Here is a 14,081-nt window from a genome sequence, read left to right on the forward strand (position 1 = left end):
ATCTGATCTTTCTAAAATACAAATGCTGATTTTTATAACGCTTTTAATCATGCACAGTTATCATAGTCAAGAATAAATACGAGAGCGGTCAATTGCCGACTTCTTAATTTGTTAAAGAAGTGTTTGGAGAACGCTGTTAGCTATAGGGTTTAAGTTTTAGGTTGCCCCGTGTGGAGTCAGGAGTTGGACTTGGTGATCCTCGTGGGTCTCTTCCAACACAGGAAATCCTAAAATCCTAAAGCGAGGAATTCAGAGCGTACGTGTAATTGAACTTGTTACGACTGAATTCAAACGGTCATTTCATTGTAGTATTATCGTGGGGGTTTTTTTGCTGTTCGGTTGAGCTTCCTGGGTGTTCGTAGCTGACGATGGGAAACCAGAAGTGAATTTACGTTTAGAACGGGGAATTAAACCAACTTCGGGTTAAAAATAACGCCGTAAAAGAAAACTGCGGCAGCTCAGAGCTGCGTGGCCACCTCCGAGGAGTGCACCCGGCTGGGGTGTGCCTGCGGCGAGAGAGGGAGAAGGACGGCGGCCGTCTGTTCTCATGGGCCGTGGAAACGTCTCGCAGCAGCAAACCCCGGCCGCGCCGCGCCGCGCCCGCCGCTGCCCTTCGCCACCGTCCCCGCCGCGGCGCCCGCCGCTCACGGGCCGGCTCCGCCCCCGCCCGAGCGCCCTCCGGAGGCAGCCGAGCCTGCCCGGCGCTGGCCCCGCCTCCGCCCGGCACCCGTAGTCGGCGCCGGGGGCGCGCGCACGCCCGGCAGCCGCGGTCGGAGGTCGCACCAAGATGGCGGGTGTGCCGGCGGTGCGCATCAGCATCGAGTCGGCGTGCGAGAAGCAGGTGCAGGAGGTGGGGCTGGATGGCAGCGAGACCTACCTGCAGCCGCTCTCCATGTCCCAGAACCTGGCGCGCCTGGCGCAGCGCATCGACTTCAGCCAGGGCTCCGGCTCCGAGGAGGACGAGCCGGGTTCGGCGGGCCGCGCCTGGGCCGAGCCGGGCGAGGCGGAGGATGAGGAAGGTGAGGGGCGGCGGGCCCGCGGCTCCCTGTCAGGCGGCCCGCGGCTGGGCCCGGAGCCTGAGCCCTCGCCGGGCTGCAGCTGACGGCAGCCTGCCGAGCTGTGGCGGTGCCCGGCCTGCACCCCCACAGGCGCATGGGCCTGGCTTGCCTTTCCCCGTGGATTCCCGCAGCTGGCCGTGGAACAGGTCAGGATATTCGTGACCGAGTCCCAGCAGATTACAGTGCTAGAGTGGAAAAAGATAGATGCAGATACCGTGCGGTTATGTTGTATTTCATGCCGTTATGTGGTTTAAGAAGGAGCCTTACTTTTTGCAATCCTTTGTTTTCCCTTCTTTTGTTTTATTCTTAGGGTTAGTAAAGTTTCAGCCGTCCCTCTGGCCTTGGGATTCAGTGAGGAACAACTTAAGAAGCGCCTTGACTGAGATGTGTGTGTTGTATGATGTTCTTAGTATTGTCAAGGATAAAAAGTTCATGACTCTAGATCCAGTTGTGCAGGATCCCCTTCCTCCAAAACAGGTATGTTGTACCCACTTGTGTAGTTTTTAGGACTTGATACTGAAGATTTTATTTCACTGTTTTTTTTCGTGTGTGACACATAACGAGATTTACTAAACTGTTCCTTGTGATGTGCTGGTAGAGTGCTTTATGGGTCGGGGAAGGCTGAGAGTGGGAGGTGAGGTGGGTTTCAAAGGCTTCTTTGCTGAAGCTGTACGTCAAAATGCTACTTGTGGCTAGATAATGCTGGTGTGAAAGTAATTCTACGTAAGTTGCTGAACATCCAGCAAAAACAAGTTATCAGTCACTGTCCATTAGTTTCCACTAATAATGTTTTGTGAATTACGGTGCAAGTAGCTTTTTGTCTTTTTTTGTTACTAGAATCCTCAGTTTCTACAGTTGATTTCAAAAAAGAAGTCATTAGCTGGGGCAGCTCAAATCCTGTTGAAAGGTGCAGAAAGATTATCCAAATCAGTTGCAGAAAACCAGGAAAATAAGCGACAAAGAGACTTCAACTCTGAACTGCTAAGACTGAGACAACACTGGAAGCTGAGAAAAGTGGGAGACAAAATTCTTGGCGATCTGAGCTACAGAAGTGCAGGTAAACAGTAGGGTCTTCTGTTTTTCTCGAGAATGGATGTTTATATTTTTGCGAATAATTCTTTTGTAACTGGAAAAACAGATGGAATATTTTTAATAACAAATAATATCAGATAATAAAATATTATTATAGTTATGAGACAGAATTGTAAAAGGAGAACACTTGGTTTGTTATCAGGGAAAATATCCTGCCATCCTCAACCTAGAAAGTGCTGACTGTGTAGGATTCTAGTAAAGATTCCTTTACAGAAGCAATTCTGCATTGACAGTGTAGTTGATCAGTTGACAGGTAGACGTTGTAAATCTTTGGCTTTTATCTATATTTGGTCTGTCAAGCATTTTTAAAAGATTGAGGAGCATCTTGCATTTTTCTCTGGGTGAAGACAGATTTATTATACCTATTATTCCTATGTTTGTGCAAAATGATACTGAGAATATGCATTATTTCATGGATTACAGTAAGAGAGGGTAACCAGCTCAGAGTACTAGAGCCAATTATGGGGTGAAGGAGTGAATACAGAACCTCACCAAACTTTAGATGTAGATACAAAGCAGGCATCTGAACTGGTTATATTGGGCTCCAGTTGTCGTCCTTGTTAAATTTAGGGTTATTAATCCTGTGTTCATGAAGAAGCTGTAGATGTAACCCAGGATATGTCTTTTTTTAGAAGATTGTGCTAAAATTGATGAACCATGCCCTGGATGTAAAAGGGATGCAACTAGGACAGATGTGGGCATCTGCCTTTATCAGTCCCACCTGAATGACTGGCTGTATGGCTGGTTTTTACAGACAGAACACTGTTGTAGTTTTAAGATAGCAAGCCAACCATCATCACTGTTGCTTTAAATCAGTAGAGGTGTTGCACCTTAAGCTAATTGCTTGCAAAACTTTGGGCAATTAATTTTTTTATCTTGTTTTAACCAAATACCTTTTTTTCTCCTTCCTTGCTTCTGCGAACACCATTTTGAAACACTGTTGGTTCTCTCCCATAATTATTAAATCCTACATGCTAACTTACTGTAAAATATTACACATCACCCACTGGAGCACTGAGATGCTGATGTGCTGAAATGAGCTTTCTAATTGACCTGTTTTTTTAAGAATTCATGAATAAATTTGGGTCAAGTGCAACTATCAAGTATGGAGATTTAGAAATACATATTCTTGTAAAATGGAGGTATAAGCTTCATTATTTGCAGAAGATGCTTTATAGGATTTATGTCTTTGTCTTTCCTTTCTTAGGTTCCCTTTTTCTTCATCATGGCACATTTGAGGTGATAAAGAACACTGACATTGACCTGGATAAAAAGATACCTGAGGATTACTGTCCTTTGGATGTTCAAATTCCAAGTGATTTAGAAGGATCAGCCTATATAAAGGTTTGCCAGAGAAACTTCAATAATATAGTATGGGTTTTGTTTTGTTATTTGTCTGCTTGCAACAAAGAACAAACATCAAATTATGTTCTCTTTTGCCTAGGTTTCTATTCAGAAACAAGCTCCAGACATTGGTGACCTTGGGACGGTCAATCTTTTTAAAAGACCCATGCCAAAATCAAAACCAGGTATAGCTAGCTGCGTGTCGTTTTCTGAGCACATGCTCAAGATCTGGGTTTGCATCTTATGTTTATTTAAAAATTCTAGCATGAAAGAAGAGTGAACAAGAATATTCTTATTTAAACTGAAATTTTCTGCGTAGGTGCTGCTTGGGCTTTGGAAAGATAATGCTTTCAAAGTGTACTCCTTCAGTTTTTCATATGTGTTTACTCAGTTTCTGAAATAAAATTACTAGGATTGTATTTCAGGTATTCTGGAGCACCTTTCAACAGTCATTAAAAGTTTGAGCACATAACCAAAAGCAAACCAAAGTATTGTGGCTCAACTGGACTACATGTCCGTTCACTCCTAACTTTGCCCAAAATGCGTCATTTTTTTCTGTGGCTCCTATGTGTTCTCTGAATCTGAAAGTCTGCTGGCAGCATGTGCATTAATTACCAACAGCTCACCTGGCAGATAGTAGCTTGATTCGTTTGATATGTGACAGTATCTGAAGGTGAAAACCTTTGGGATTAAAAATTCATCCTTAACTCCTGTAGGATTAAAAAGAACTGGCAAGATTTTATTTCACAGTGATCTGTGACACTGATGCTTGTGTTGTCTTGAATATAGACAAGATGTTGTGTTAAGCATATGGTATTCAGGGTACAGTGTGGAGCTTGTGTACTTACTCAGACCAGAATCTTCCAAGAATTTTGGGCCTGTAAATCCTGGGAAAGCACATACATGAATTTAACGTTATTTGGTGGTTTATTGTAGAGTAAGTTTAATAAAGCTAGAAGCATCATTGGAAGTAAATTGCAGCTTAAGAAGCAGGGCTTCATAAGCAGAGTTCACAAAAGGCCTGGGATTGTAATAGGCAGTTCCAGAAGGGAGGTGCAGTTCACAGTATACATATATGTAAAATTGAAGTAAAATGCACTAGTGGTATCTTTAAAGTGCTTGCTTAACTGAGATAAAATTCTGAAAATACTCAGTTTGGATAGAAGATACTGACTACCTTATCTTAGCGATTATGCATAGCTACTACACAGTATCTGAAGCTACCTTTGTAGCTTCTCTTTACTCTTTCTTTCTGCAAATGTCGATTTATATTTTTCAGGTTCGCCACACTGGCAGACAAAGCTGGAGACTGCACAGAATGTTCTTCTATGTAAAGAAATTTTTGCCCAGCTGTCACGAGAAGCTGTTCAAATTAAATCACAAATTCCTCACATTGTTGTGAAAAATCAGATAATCTCCCAGCCTTTCCCAGGTAGGAAACTTTTTAAGACTTCTTAACCTACGATTGTTTGCTTAAACATGAACTGAAATTTGGGAGGGGGAGGTAATCTCCTTGTTTTTCAAAGGTTTTGAAAAACAGAATTTCCCAGAATTTGAATTTTGCTTGCTAATTATAGAAAAATTCAACTAATACACTTTACTTTGTAATTTACTCATATTTTATTGTGTGGATTTTGGATTGTTTTTCTTTGTGATTGTGTGTTTGTGAGTAGCACTTAAAGCTGTCAACTGTAATGCCATGTGCACATTGCAGTTTGCAGCTGTGCATAAGTCATTGCTCCTGGATTGCATGCAGGTGAAATTTAAGACTTGAGTTAATGGGTCTTCAGAAGAACGGAGGTTAATACTCTTCAATGAGGATAATTAAACAGCATGAAGATGGCTCAGTTGGCTGGTGAATCCTCTGTTCTCACAAGGGGTACACAACTGACTGTATCATGTGAAGAATGTTTTTGGATTGCTTAAAATTTCTGTGATGGTAAATCATTCCTTTGTTGGGGAAGGAATGGGGTCCTGGGGACTCTTCTTTTTGTGTGGGATTGAGTCATAGAAATTGGTGTGAAATGCACCTAGTGATTTATTAGTTGGCCTGTCAACACTGCAGTGAGTAGCAAGTCTTGCCTTTGGTGCTGTACTCTCCAACATCATTCTTTGATTTTTCTCTGATAAGGAGAATACTGCTTGTAAAACTGTTGACTATAAAACTTGAAGAAAAAAGCAGTTCTCAGTAGCCTGCTTGAAAATTATCACTGTCCTGTGTGTTTTTTTTTTTTATCTGCTTTGTACAGGTTTGCAGTTGGCTATTTCTCTGTGTCACTCTTCTAATGACAAAAAATCACAAAAGTCCGCTTCTGAAAAACAGAATCCGGAGGATCATCTCTATGTTCTGGAACATAATTTGCATCAACTTATCAGAGAGGTAATGCATTTATGGTCAAGTACTGAAGAGTTTTTGGGCTTTTGTTCAGACTTCTACATAGTGTGCGGCTGTCGTAACAACCGAGTGCCACTAGAGGACAGTCACTTTCTTTCCATTTGTGTAAGGCAACCTACCGTTCAGTTTTAGTATGTACGGGTGGTTATGGAGTTCTTTAACCTGAGGCCTGGCTTCTCACTTCAGAAAAGCAATGCAAGGTTTTACCAGTACAGCTCATCAGTCTCCCTCACTTCTTTGTGTCTGATTAGCGCTTCTCAAGTACTTTAAGTGAGCACCTGTTCAGACTATACTCCCATGAAGAAAGAACAATCAATTACCATAACTTTGCTTCTTTTAAGATCCGCTTCTCTGCTTCAGTGTTTTAGATTCTCGTATAATCTAGCAGAAGGACCTGGAGTAGGTTGAGGTTGCATCTGTTCAGGAAAGGAGCACAATTTTAGATGTCTAAGCAGTTGTTGAACCATGTTCCAGAGAGTGTTCATCTCCTTAGAGCATGGCTCTGCAAGTCATGCAGTCATGTGGAATAGTCCAGTGTTTTAAACACTGAACTAGGTTTCTTGAAACTTTGGCTCAGTGCCCAGCTCTGTTGTGAATTTCCTTTCTTGACTTTGAACAGGTTGCTAAATCTTTTTGTACCTCAATTTTTTAATCTCTAAAATGCTTCCTTTATTTTTGTTTGACCATTCTGTCTGTCTCCAGAGATGTATACAAGGCAGACTTACCAGTAGAAGCTACTGCCATACTACCAAATTCTTGTTTGCTAGCACCTTTTTTTAAAAATTGCTTTACATAGGTTTGAAAGATGTGCATAAACAGTGGAGGCAAAGTATGAGTGTAAAACTGGCTGTAAAGTGCTGTCAAGTTTATAAAGTAAAAAAGTCGCACTTGTTGAAAGTATGTACACTTAAAAAACCTGATGTGTGTGAAGCAGTATATTGTAATATGCATATTATTTCTTGCAGATACATTATTTGGTCACTTCCTTTTATATCTGTTCTTTATTGCAGTGTCACAAGCAAACCCTGAGCTCAACAGTGATGCCACATCCAGCTAGCGCGCCTTTTGGCCATAAGAGAATGAGACTTGCAGGACCCCAGGCTTTTGACAAAAATGATATCAGTTCTTTACAGTCAAATGAAGGTCTTCTGGAAAAGATAATAAAGCAGGCAAAACATATCTTTTTGAGACGCAGGTAGGTCGCAAGCTATTCTCGTTAAAGTTACAATAAAATGTACCATTATGTAGAATACAACTGATCTTTTTTCAGTGTTCTTAAAACTAGCTACTTCTTCCTTTACTGTTAAAATAGTCTTCATTTTTAAGTGCTAAGAACCGATAACATATCATGAAATATGAGCAAATAACACTCAGCTAGTAAAAAAAAAAGGAAAAAAAAAATCATATTTCTTTGAGACCTCCGTGACAGTTATGACGTAGGCTGCTGATAATTGTCCCTACTCTTCTTAAACTGCATAAATCTCTTTCAGTATCCTTTGCTGTGCAGTAGCCGATACCGAGTAATACCCCTTTAATACTTCTGCAGAATGTATGTGAAATGTACAGAGTAAACAAGTGTGCTTCATTAGCACCAGAATGGTGCTGAAATAGAACTTTGATCCACACTGTTCTGTTAAATTTGCCTGCCTTTTTTTTTTTTTTTTGGTGTGTCACAAAAAAAACCCCGAACTAATAACCTACTAATTTCCTTTAAACAAGATAACAGCACAAACTGTCTAGATTATTGTGGCTGGAATATGTCTTTATCTTCTAGAACTGCTCGAACCATTGACAGTCTGGCTAGTCGTATTGAGGATCCTCAGATTCAGGCCCACTGGTCCAATATAAACGATGTTTATGAATCCAGTGTTAAAGTTCTAATAACTTCTCAAGGGTATGAACAGATATGCAAGTAAGTATGAAAATGCACGTATCTTTCTAGTTGTAGAAGCATGCAGCAATGGCAGAGTGTATTCAAGTTGTGTTTTACAAGTTTAGGTTCTCTCCAGACAAGTAGGAGCCCGTTATTTGTGTGCGAGTGTTTTTCTGAGTTGTGGAGGGAACAGGCACCCTAAGAAAACTCTCCACCCACTTTACACTTTAGTGAAGAAACTTAGTAAGTTGTTGATTATCACAGTTTCTTTTCAAAGAAGAAATTGAAGGTGAAAGTGCCCATTTAAGGGGGGATTTACTTTGGATAGAAATAGCTGAATATAAGGTATCACTGTGTGTGCTGGATTGTAAACTTCCAGTCTGGTCATGGTGAGCTAGTAAGTGCTCAGTCGTAGCTTGGTTGCATAGGTACTGAAATGTGGAAGTCATGTAATTCATGCTATTAGTTATGCACATTGTCATCCACATAAGAGATTTCATGTTCCAGAAACAAATGTCTGCATGCTGACCAGCAGTGAATTAACTAATGCGTTGACAGTGGATGACCCAGTTGTTGTTTTTTTCCATTTTGAGCAGTCCTCTCTGGCTGTGTCCACAGTGTGGAGCAGACTGTGGTCATTGTTGCAACCTGCAGTCTCAGTTCCAGAGTACATATGCTGCCCAAGTCTTGGCTGTAGGATGGAACAGGCCCTGAGTACACACCATTTTCCCTTGCACTTCTGGAAGGAAACTTGGGCACAGTGGCAGGCAGGGAGCTGTGAGGCACCTCAGGAGGTGCCTTGACCTGAACAAGCAGTGGACCAGGTCTGGGAACATGCCACAGAGTATGTCCCCTGAGGTATACAGGGAGCTGTTGTGGTGAGTGATGAAACTGAAATGTTTGGAGTTGCTGTTGTATTCTATAGGCTTTGCACCATCCTCATCTTAGAGTTCTTGTCAACGAATGGGAGGGATTCTGTGTTCTTAGTTTCCTGTTTTCTTAAGTGTTGTAATGCATTTCGAATAAATATGCATCTTGTCTTCAAAGATCCATTCAACTACAGCTGAACATCGGAGTTGAACAGATCAGAGTTGTGCACAGAGATGGAAGAGTTATTACGTTGTCCCATCAAGAGCAAGAACTGCAGGATTTCCTTTTATCTCAGGTAGACTCATGTACATGATTCTTCCCTTTCTTGAAGTGTTTGGGAAACAGAAGTAGTTAAACTCCCACCTTCATCTATGTAGAAAAAGTTAGAAAACTCAAATAAAGATAGTGAAAATAGGAAGATGGATGACTGAATTTTTCAGTATATTTGTATAGTGACTTTAGCAACTGTTACTAAAATATAATGCCAGTTTTTACTAAGGTCAGTAGTAAAAATAGTTTTTTTCCTCCCATTTAATACATTTCTTTATGCCACTCATTACGGGAGCACTAAGATTTTTGCTTACTTCAGAACAAGTCAGTGAGAGTCATAGCAGACAATAAGGTATTCAGTATATGAAACTTACTGTAACCAAGTCCTGTTTAGAGTAGAGATCTTAATGAGCCCATAATTACTGTAATTTCAACATTGTCTTGTTAATGTTCACTTTGCATCAGCCATTACTAAATCAGCTGATATTTGAGTGAACTTTGTTTTCTTAATTGCTTAGAGCAAGCTGCTGGTTTTAGTCAGAAGTGACAGTCTCCCTACTATGCATTATAAATAGTCAAAATGTAGGTCTTTAATAACAGTGGTTGGCCGGTTGCAGTTACACGAAACTCCACGATACAGAAAACAAGTTGAAACAGATTCTGCTGAGGGTATCTCTTTTTGGTCAAGTGTTTTCAGGCTTGTTCACAGAGAACTGCTTGAACAGGCTAGATACTTCCTTGTTACAAGTATTAAGTCTTGATACAGAAAAACATTATCATTTAAACTTTTAAGCTGTTAAAGCTCAGTGGTTACACTTGAGCAGTAATGGTGATAGATCACAGGGTTGTGATTAGTGGCACAGAGTCTACGTGTGTAACAAGTGGTGTTCCCCAGGGGTCAGTACTGGGTCCAGTCCTGTTCGATATATTCATCAATGACCTGGATGAAGGGATAGAGTGTGCCCTCAGCAAGTTTGCTGATGACACAAAACTGGGAGGAGTGGTGGACACACCGGAAGGCTGCGCTGCCATTCAGGGTGACCTGGACAGGCTGGAGAGTTGGGCAGAGAGGAACCTTATGAAATTCAACAGAGTCAAGTGTAGGGTACTGCACCTGGGGCGGAATAACCCCACGCATCAGTACAGGTTAGGGGCTGACCTGCTGGAGAGCAGCTCTGTGGAAAGGGACCTGGGAGTCCTGGGGGACAACAGGGTGACCATGAGCCAGCAATGCGCCCTTGGGGCCAAGAAGGCCAATGGCATCCTGGGGTGCATCCAGAAGAGTGTGGCAAGCAGGTCGAGGGAGGTTATCCTCCCCCTCTACTCTGCCCTGGGGAGGCTGCATCTGGAGGACTGTGTCCAGTTCTGGGCTCCCCGGTTCAAGAAGGACAGGGAGCTGCTGGAGAGGGTACAGCAAAGGGCTACGCAGATGATTAGGGGCCTGGAACATCTTTCTTATGAGGAAAGGCTGAGGGACTTGGGTCTTTTGAGTCTGGAGAAGAGAAGACTGAGGGGGGATCTTATCAATGCTTCTAAATACTGAAGGGGTGGGTGCCAGGAGGATGGGGCCAGTCTTTTTTCAGTGGTGCCCAGTGACAGGACGAGAGGTAACGGGCACAAACTTGGTCATAGGAAGTTCCATCTAAACATGAGGAAGAACTTCTTTCCTTGGAGGGTGGCAGAGCACTGGAACAGGCTGCCCAGAGAGGTTGTGGAGTCTCCTTCTCTGGAGATATTCCAAACTCGCCTGGACGCATTCTTGTGCAATCTGCTCTAGGTGAGCCTGCTCTGGCGGGTTGGTTGGACTAGATGATCTCCAGAGGTCCCTTCCAACCCCTATCATTCTGTGATTCTGTAATCGTGCGTCTGAGAACCTCAACATCCATCCCCCTCCCCCACCCCCCACTGAGTTTGTTATGATAATACTGTCACAGATTTTATATATTTTACAGCAGAGGTCTCATTTCCATTCAAAGAAAGGATTATTTCAAAATCCTGTTTGTATCACTTGAATTAGTTCTTGAGACCTCAATAAAGGTTTTTGTAAATTGAAAGCAATACTTAAATAAAATGCAGAAGCCCATATACCTATGAGAAATTCATCTAACTGCATAGTGTGCTTAATACAGTGGTCTCTGTCTGCAAAGGAACTAGTCTAAATTCAAATAACACAAAGCTCTGCTGACACTTATATAGCATATATGTTAAAAAAGAAAAGTTCCTCTGAAATTAGAGAACTTATAAGACAAAGTCACTTTATAAATAACTACTGTACAGCAGAAGAAAAAATGCTTGGTAAAACCAGTAAGCAATTCTTTCTGTGGTGTGTAAATATTGAACAGAAGACGAACTTCTTGTTATCTTTCAGATGTCACAGCACCAAGTACATGCAGTTCAGCAGCTTGCAAAAGTTATGGGATGGCATGTGCTGAGTTTCAGTAATCATGTTGGTCTGGGGCCGGTGGAGAGTATTGGCAATGCATCAGCAATAACTGTAGCATCACCAAATGGAGACTATGCCATTTCAGGTAGCGTTTTCTATTGCAAATGTATGGACAAATCCTAAAATTCTTAAGCAAATTCTACAGGCTTTGTAAGTCTCTTTCTGACATAGTCTCTGGACTTTCATAGAATAATGTCACTTTATAGCAAAATATTCTAGAAACAATCCCTTTTGTGTATGGAATTGACACCTAAATAGAATCAGTACTTTGCCCAGTAAGCCGATTAATGTAAACCTGATTTAATTTACACAGACTTGAAAATATTTCTTAGAATTAGCATGGAAAAATAGATTACATAAACTATCAAGATGCTGAGAGAAGGGAACAAGGCAAACAACAGAGTTTGGTCTCTTCAGGGATCTTCTTGGAAGAAGCCTATGGGATACCATCCTATTCTATAGATGCAGAGAAGAAGGGTCCAAGAGAGCTGCTTGATCATTTTTTTCAAGGATCACCTCTTTCAGGCTCAAGAATGGTCATTCCTATGTGCAGGAAGTTGTGCAAAAGTGACAGAAGATCTGTGTGGATGAACAGGGAGCTCGTGACTAAACTCATGACATAAAAAGGAAGCTGCAAGAGACTATAAGCAGGATCAATTGGCCTGGGAGGAAGATAGACTGTCCAAGCATGCATTGATGGGGACAGGAAAGCTAAAGCCCATCTGGAGTTGAAGCTAGTGAGGGACGTACAGGGCAACAAGAAGAGCTTCAACAGGTACGTTAGCAGCAAAAGGAAGACTAAAGAAAACGTAGGCCTGCTGTTAAATGGGGAGAGGACCTGGTGGCACAGGACATGGAGAAGGCCAAGGTGCTTGATGCCTTCTTTGCTTTGGTCTTAAGACTGGCCTTCAGGAATCCCAGGTACCTGAGACCCATGGGAAATTTTGGAGCAAAGAAGACTTACCCTCAGTAGAGGAGGATCGAGTTAGAGAACCTTTGAACAAACTAGACATATACAAGTTCACGGGACCAGGTGGGATGTATCCATGGGTGCTGAGGGAGCTTGCTGATGTCATTGTAAGGCCACTCTTTATCATCTTTGAAAGGTCATGGTGATCAGGAAAGGTTCCTGAGGACTGGAAGAAGGCAGATGTCACATCCTGTATTCAAGAAGGAGAATCTGGGGAACTACAGTCTGGTCAGCCGTAATGCAGTTACTGGGGAGATGAGGCAAAAAACCAGTCCCACAGGCAGTTTCCAAACATTTAAGCAGAAGAAGGTGATGGGGAATAGTCAGCATCGATTTATGCATGAGAAATTAAGTTCAGTCAGTCTGGTACTCGTCTCTTTATAGAAGGCTAGCTTGGTAGGTGAGAGGAAAGCTAAGTGTTTTCTCCCTAACTGCTTTTTTAAAATCCGAACAAACAAACACCACCACCCTGCAACATCAAAACACAAAAACCCATCCACACCACTACCCCTCCACCAATTTTGCAGAATTTTGTGATTAAAAGCAACAAGTGTCCTGAGTGACTTTGCTCATGTCCATTTGAGATAAATCCACTGGAAACAGTATCTTTTTGATCACGTTTTTCAACAGAATGGTGGGGAATACGCGCAAGGTAAGAATTGGCAAAAAAACCTTTGCCCTTCCTGGCATCATTAGGGAAAAAGAAATGCATTTGTGAAGTGTATGTGTGGGGTTTTTTTGTCAAATATTTCTCTGGTTTGCTCTGACCAAGAACATGCAGTGCTAAAGGAACAAAATCATAGAGAAGTGGGAGATGAGAGAGACAAAATTCAAAGAGGAAGACTTAAAAAAAAAAAAAAAAAAGTTAGGTAATTTCCCTTGTTTGCTTTCAGCGTGTTTGGAATTTAGTGGGAATAATGTATAACATACATGAGGAAGGATATTTAATATGAGTTTCTGCAGTGTAAAAATGCTCATGAAAATCTCTGTTCATCACAGTACGTAATGGACCGGAAAGTGGCAGCAAAGTTATGGTTCAGTTTCCACGGAGTCAGTGCAAGGATCTCCCCAAAGGCGATGTACTGCAAGACAACAAGTGGAATCATCTTCGAGGGCCATTCAAGGAAGTGCAGTGGAATAAAATGGAAGGGCGTAACTTTGTCTATAAAATGGAACTCCTCATGGCTGCCCTAACTCCATGCTAATAATCTGTCACCTTTCCATGGGGGCTTTGAGTCATTGCTGTGCTGCGAACAATCACTGCCCGCGCAGCAAAGGGAGACGGAACTTATGGGGCAATACAAGAAAGCAAACCCAAATTTATTTTCTGTACAGTTATGTCCATTGCAATGTTTGTAATAAAACTTTTTTCAATGACATATAAAATAGAACTCTTTGAAAAAGTTCCTTTCAGCTGTATCTCTGCAGATTGCTCTGTCTAGATTAACATAGCTGAGTAATTAATGTATTCTTCTTTTATAAAATTAAATTCAGTAGGCCTTTGGTACATGACAGGTGTCTACTCAGAGTCATTCCCTTTCTCCTACTTTTTCTCAATAGAGCTTTGCAAATATTTCTGAAAGACAAAAATTATTAGAATTGAGTTGTGCTATCGATAAGCCTTTCCGTGGCTTATACCACAGGCAGCGGGTATCCTTGTGGAAGCTAATGGACTTACTTGATTAGAAGTGGGACAACAGAGGAGAAGCAGAGCTCCTTGTCAAGAATTAAGGCTAAAGAAAACTTAAGGTTCAAGGAGCAGTCTT

The 14,081-nt window shown here is 41.8% G+C and overlaps 1 protein-coding gene across 1 annotated transcript; it reads left to right on the plus strand.

The window, feature by feature from the left end:
• The first annotated feature begins 787 nt into the window (after positions 1 to 787).
• MED17 (mediator complex subunit 17) lies at positions 788 to 13,827 on the plus strand. The gene is made up of 12 exons (XM_059818864.1): positions 788 to 1,019; positions 1,369 to 1,535; positions 1,896 to 2,115; positions 3,358 to 3,494; positions 3,595 to 3,679; positions 4,774 to 4,926; positions 5,744 to 5,874; positions 6,900 to 7,084; positions 7,664 to 7,801; positions 8,810 to 8,927; positions 11,271 to 11,430; positions 13,315 to 13,827. Exons 1-12 carry the CDS (start codon positions 788 to 790, stop codon positions 13,518 to 13,520), a joined length of 1,932 nt encoding a protein of 643 aa, XP_059674847.1. The 3' UTR covers positions 13,521 to 13,827.
• Positions 13,828 to 14,081: the final 254 nt, after the last annotated feature.

Source organism: Gavia stellata, chromosome 1, assembly GCF_030936135.1.
Source record: "Gavia stellata isolate bGavSte3 chromosome 1, bGavSte3.hap2, whole genome shotgun sequence".
NCBI lineage: Eukaryota > Metazoa > Chordata > Aves > Gaviiformes > Gaviidae > Gavia > Gavia stellata.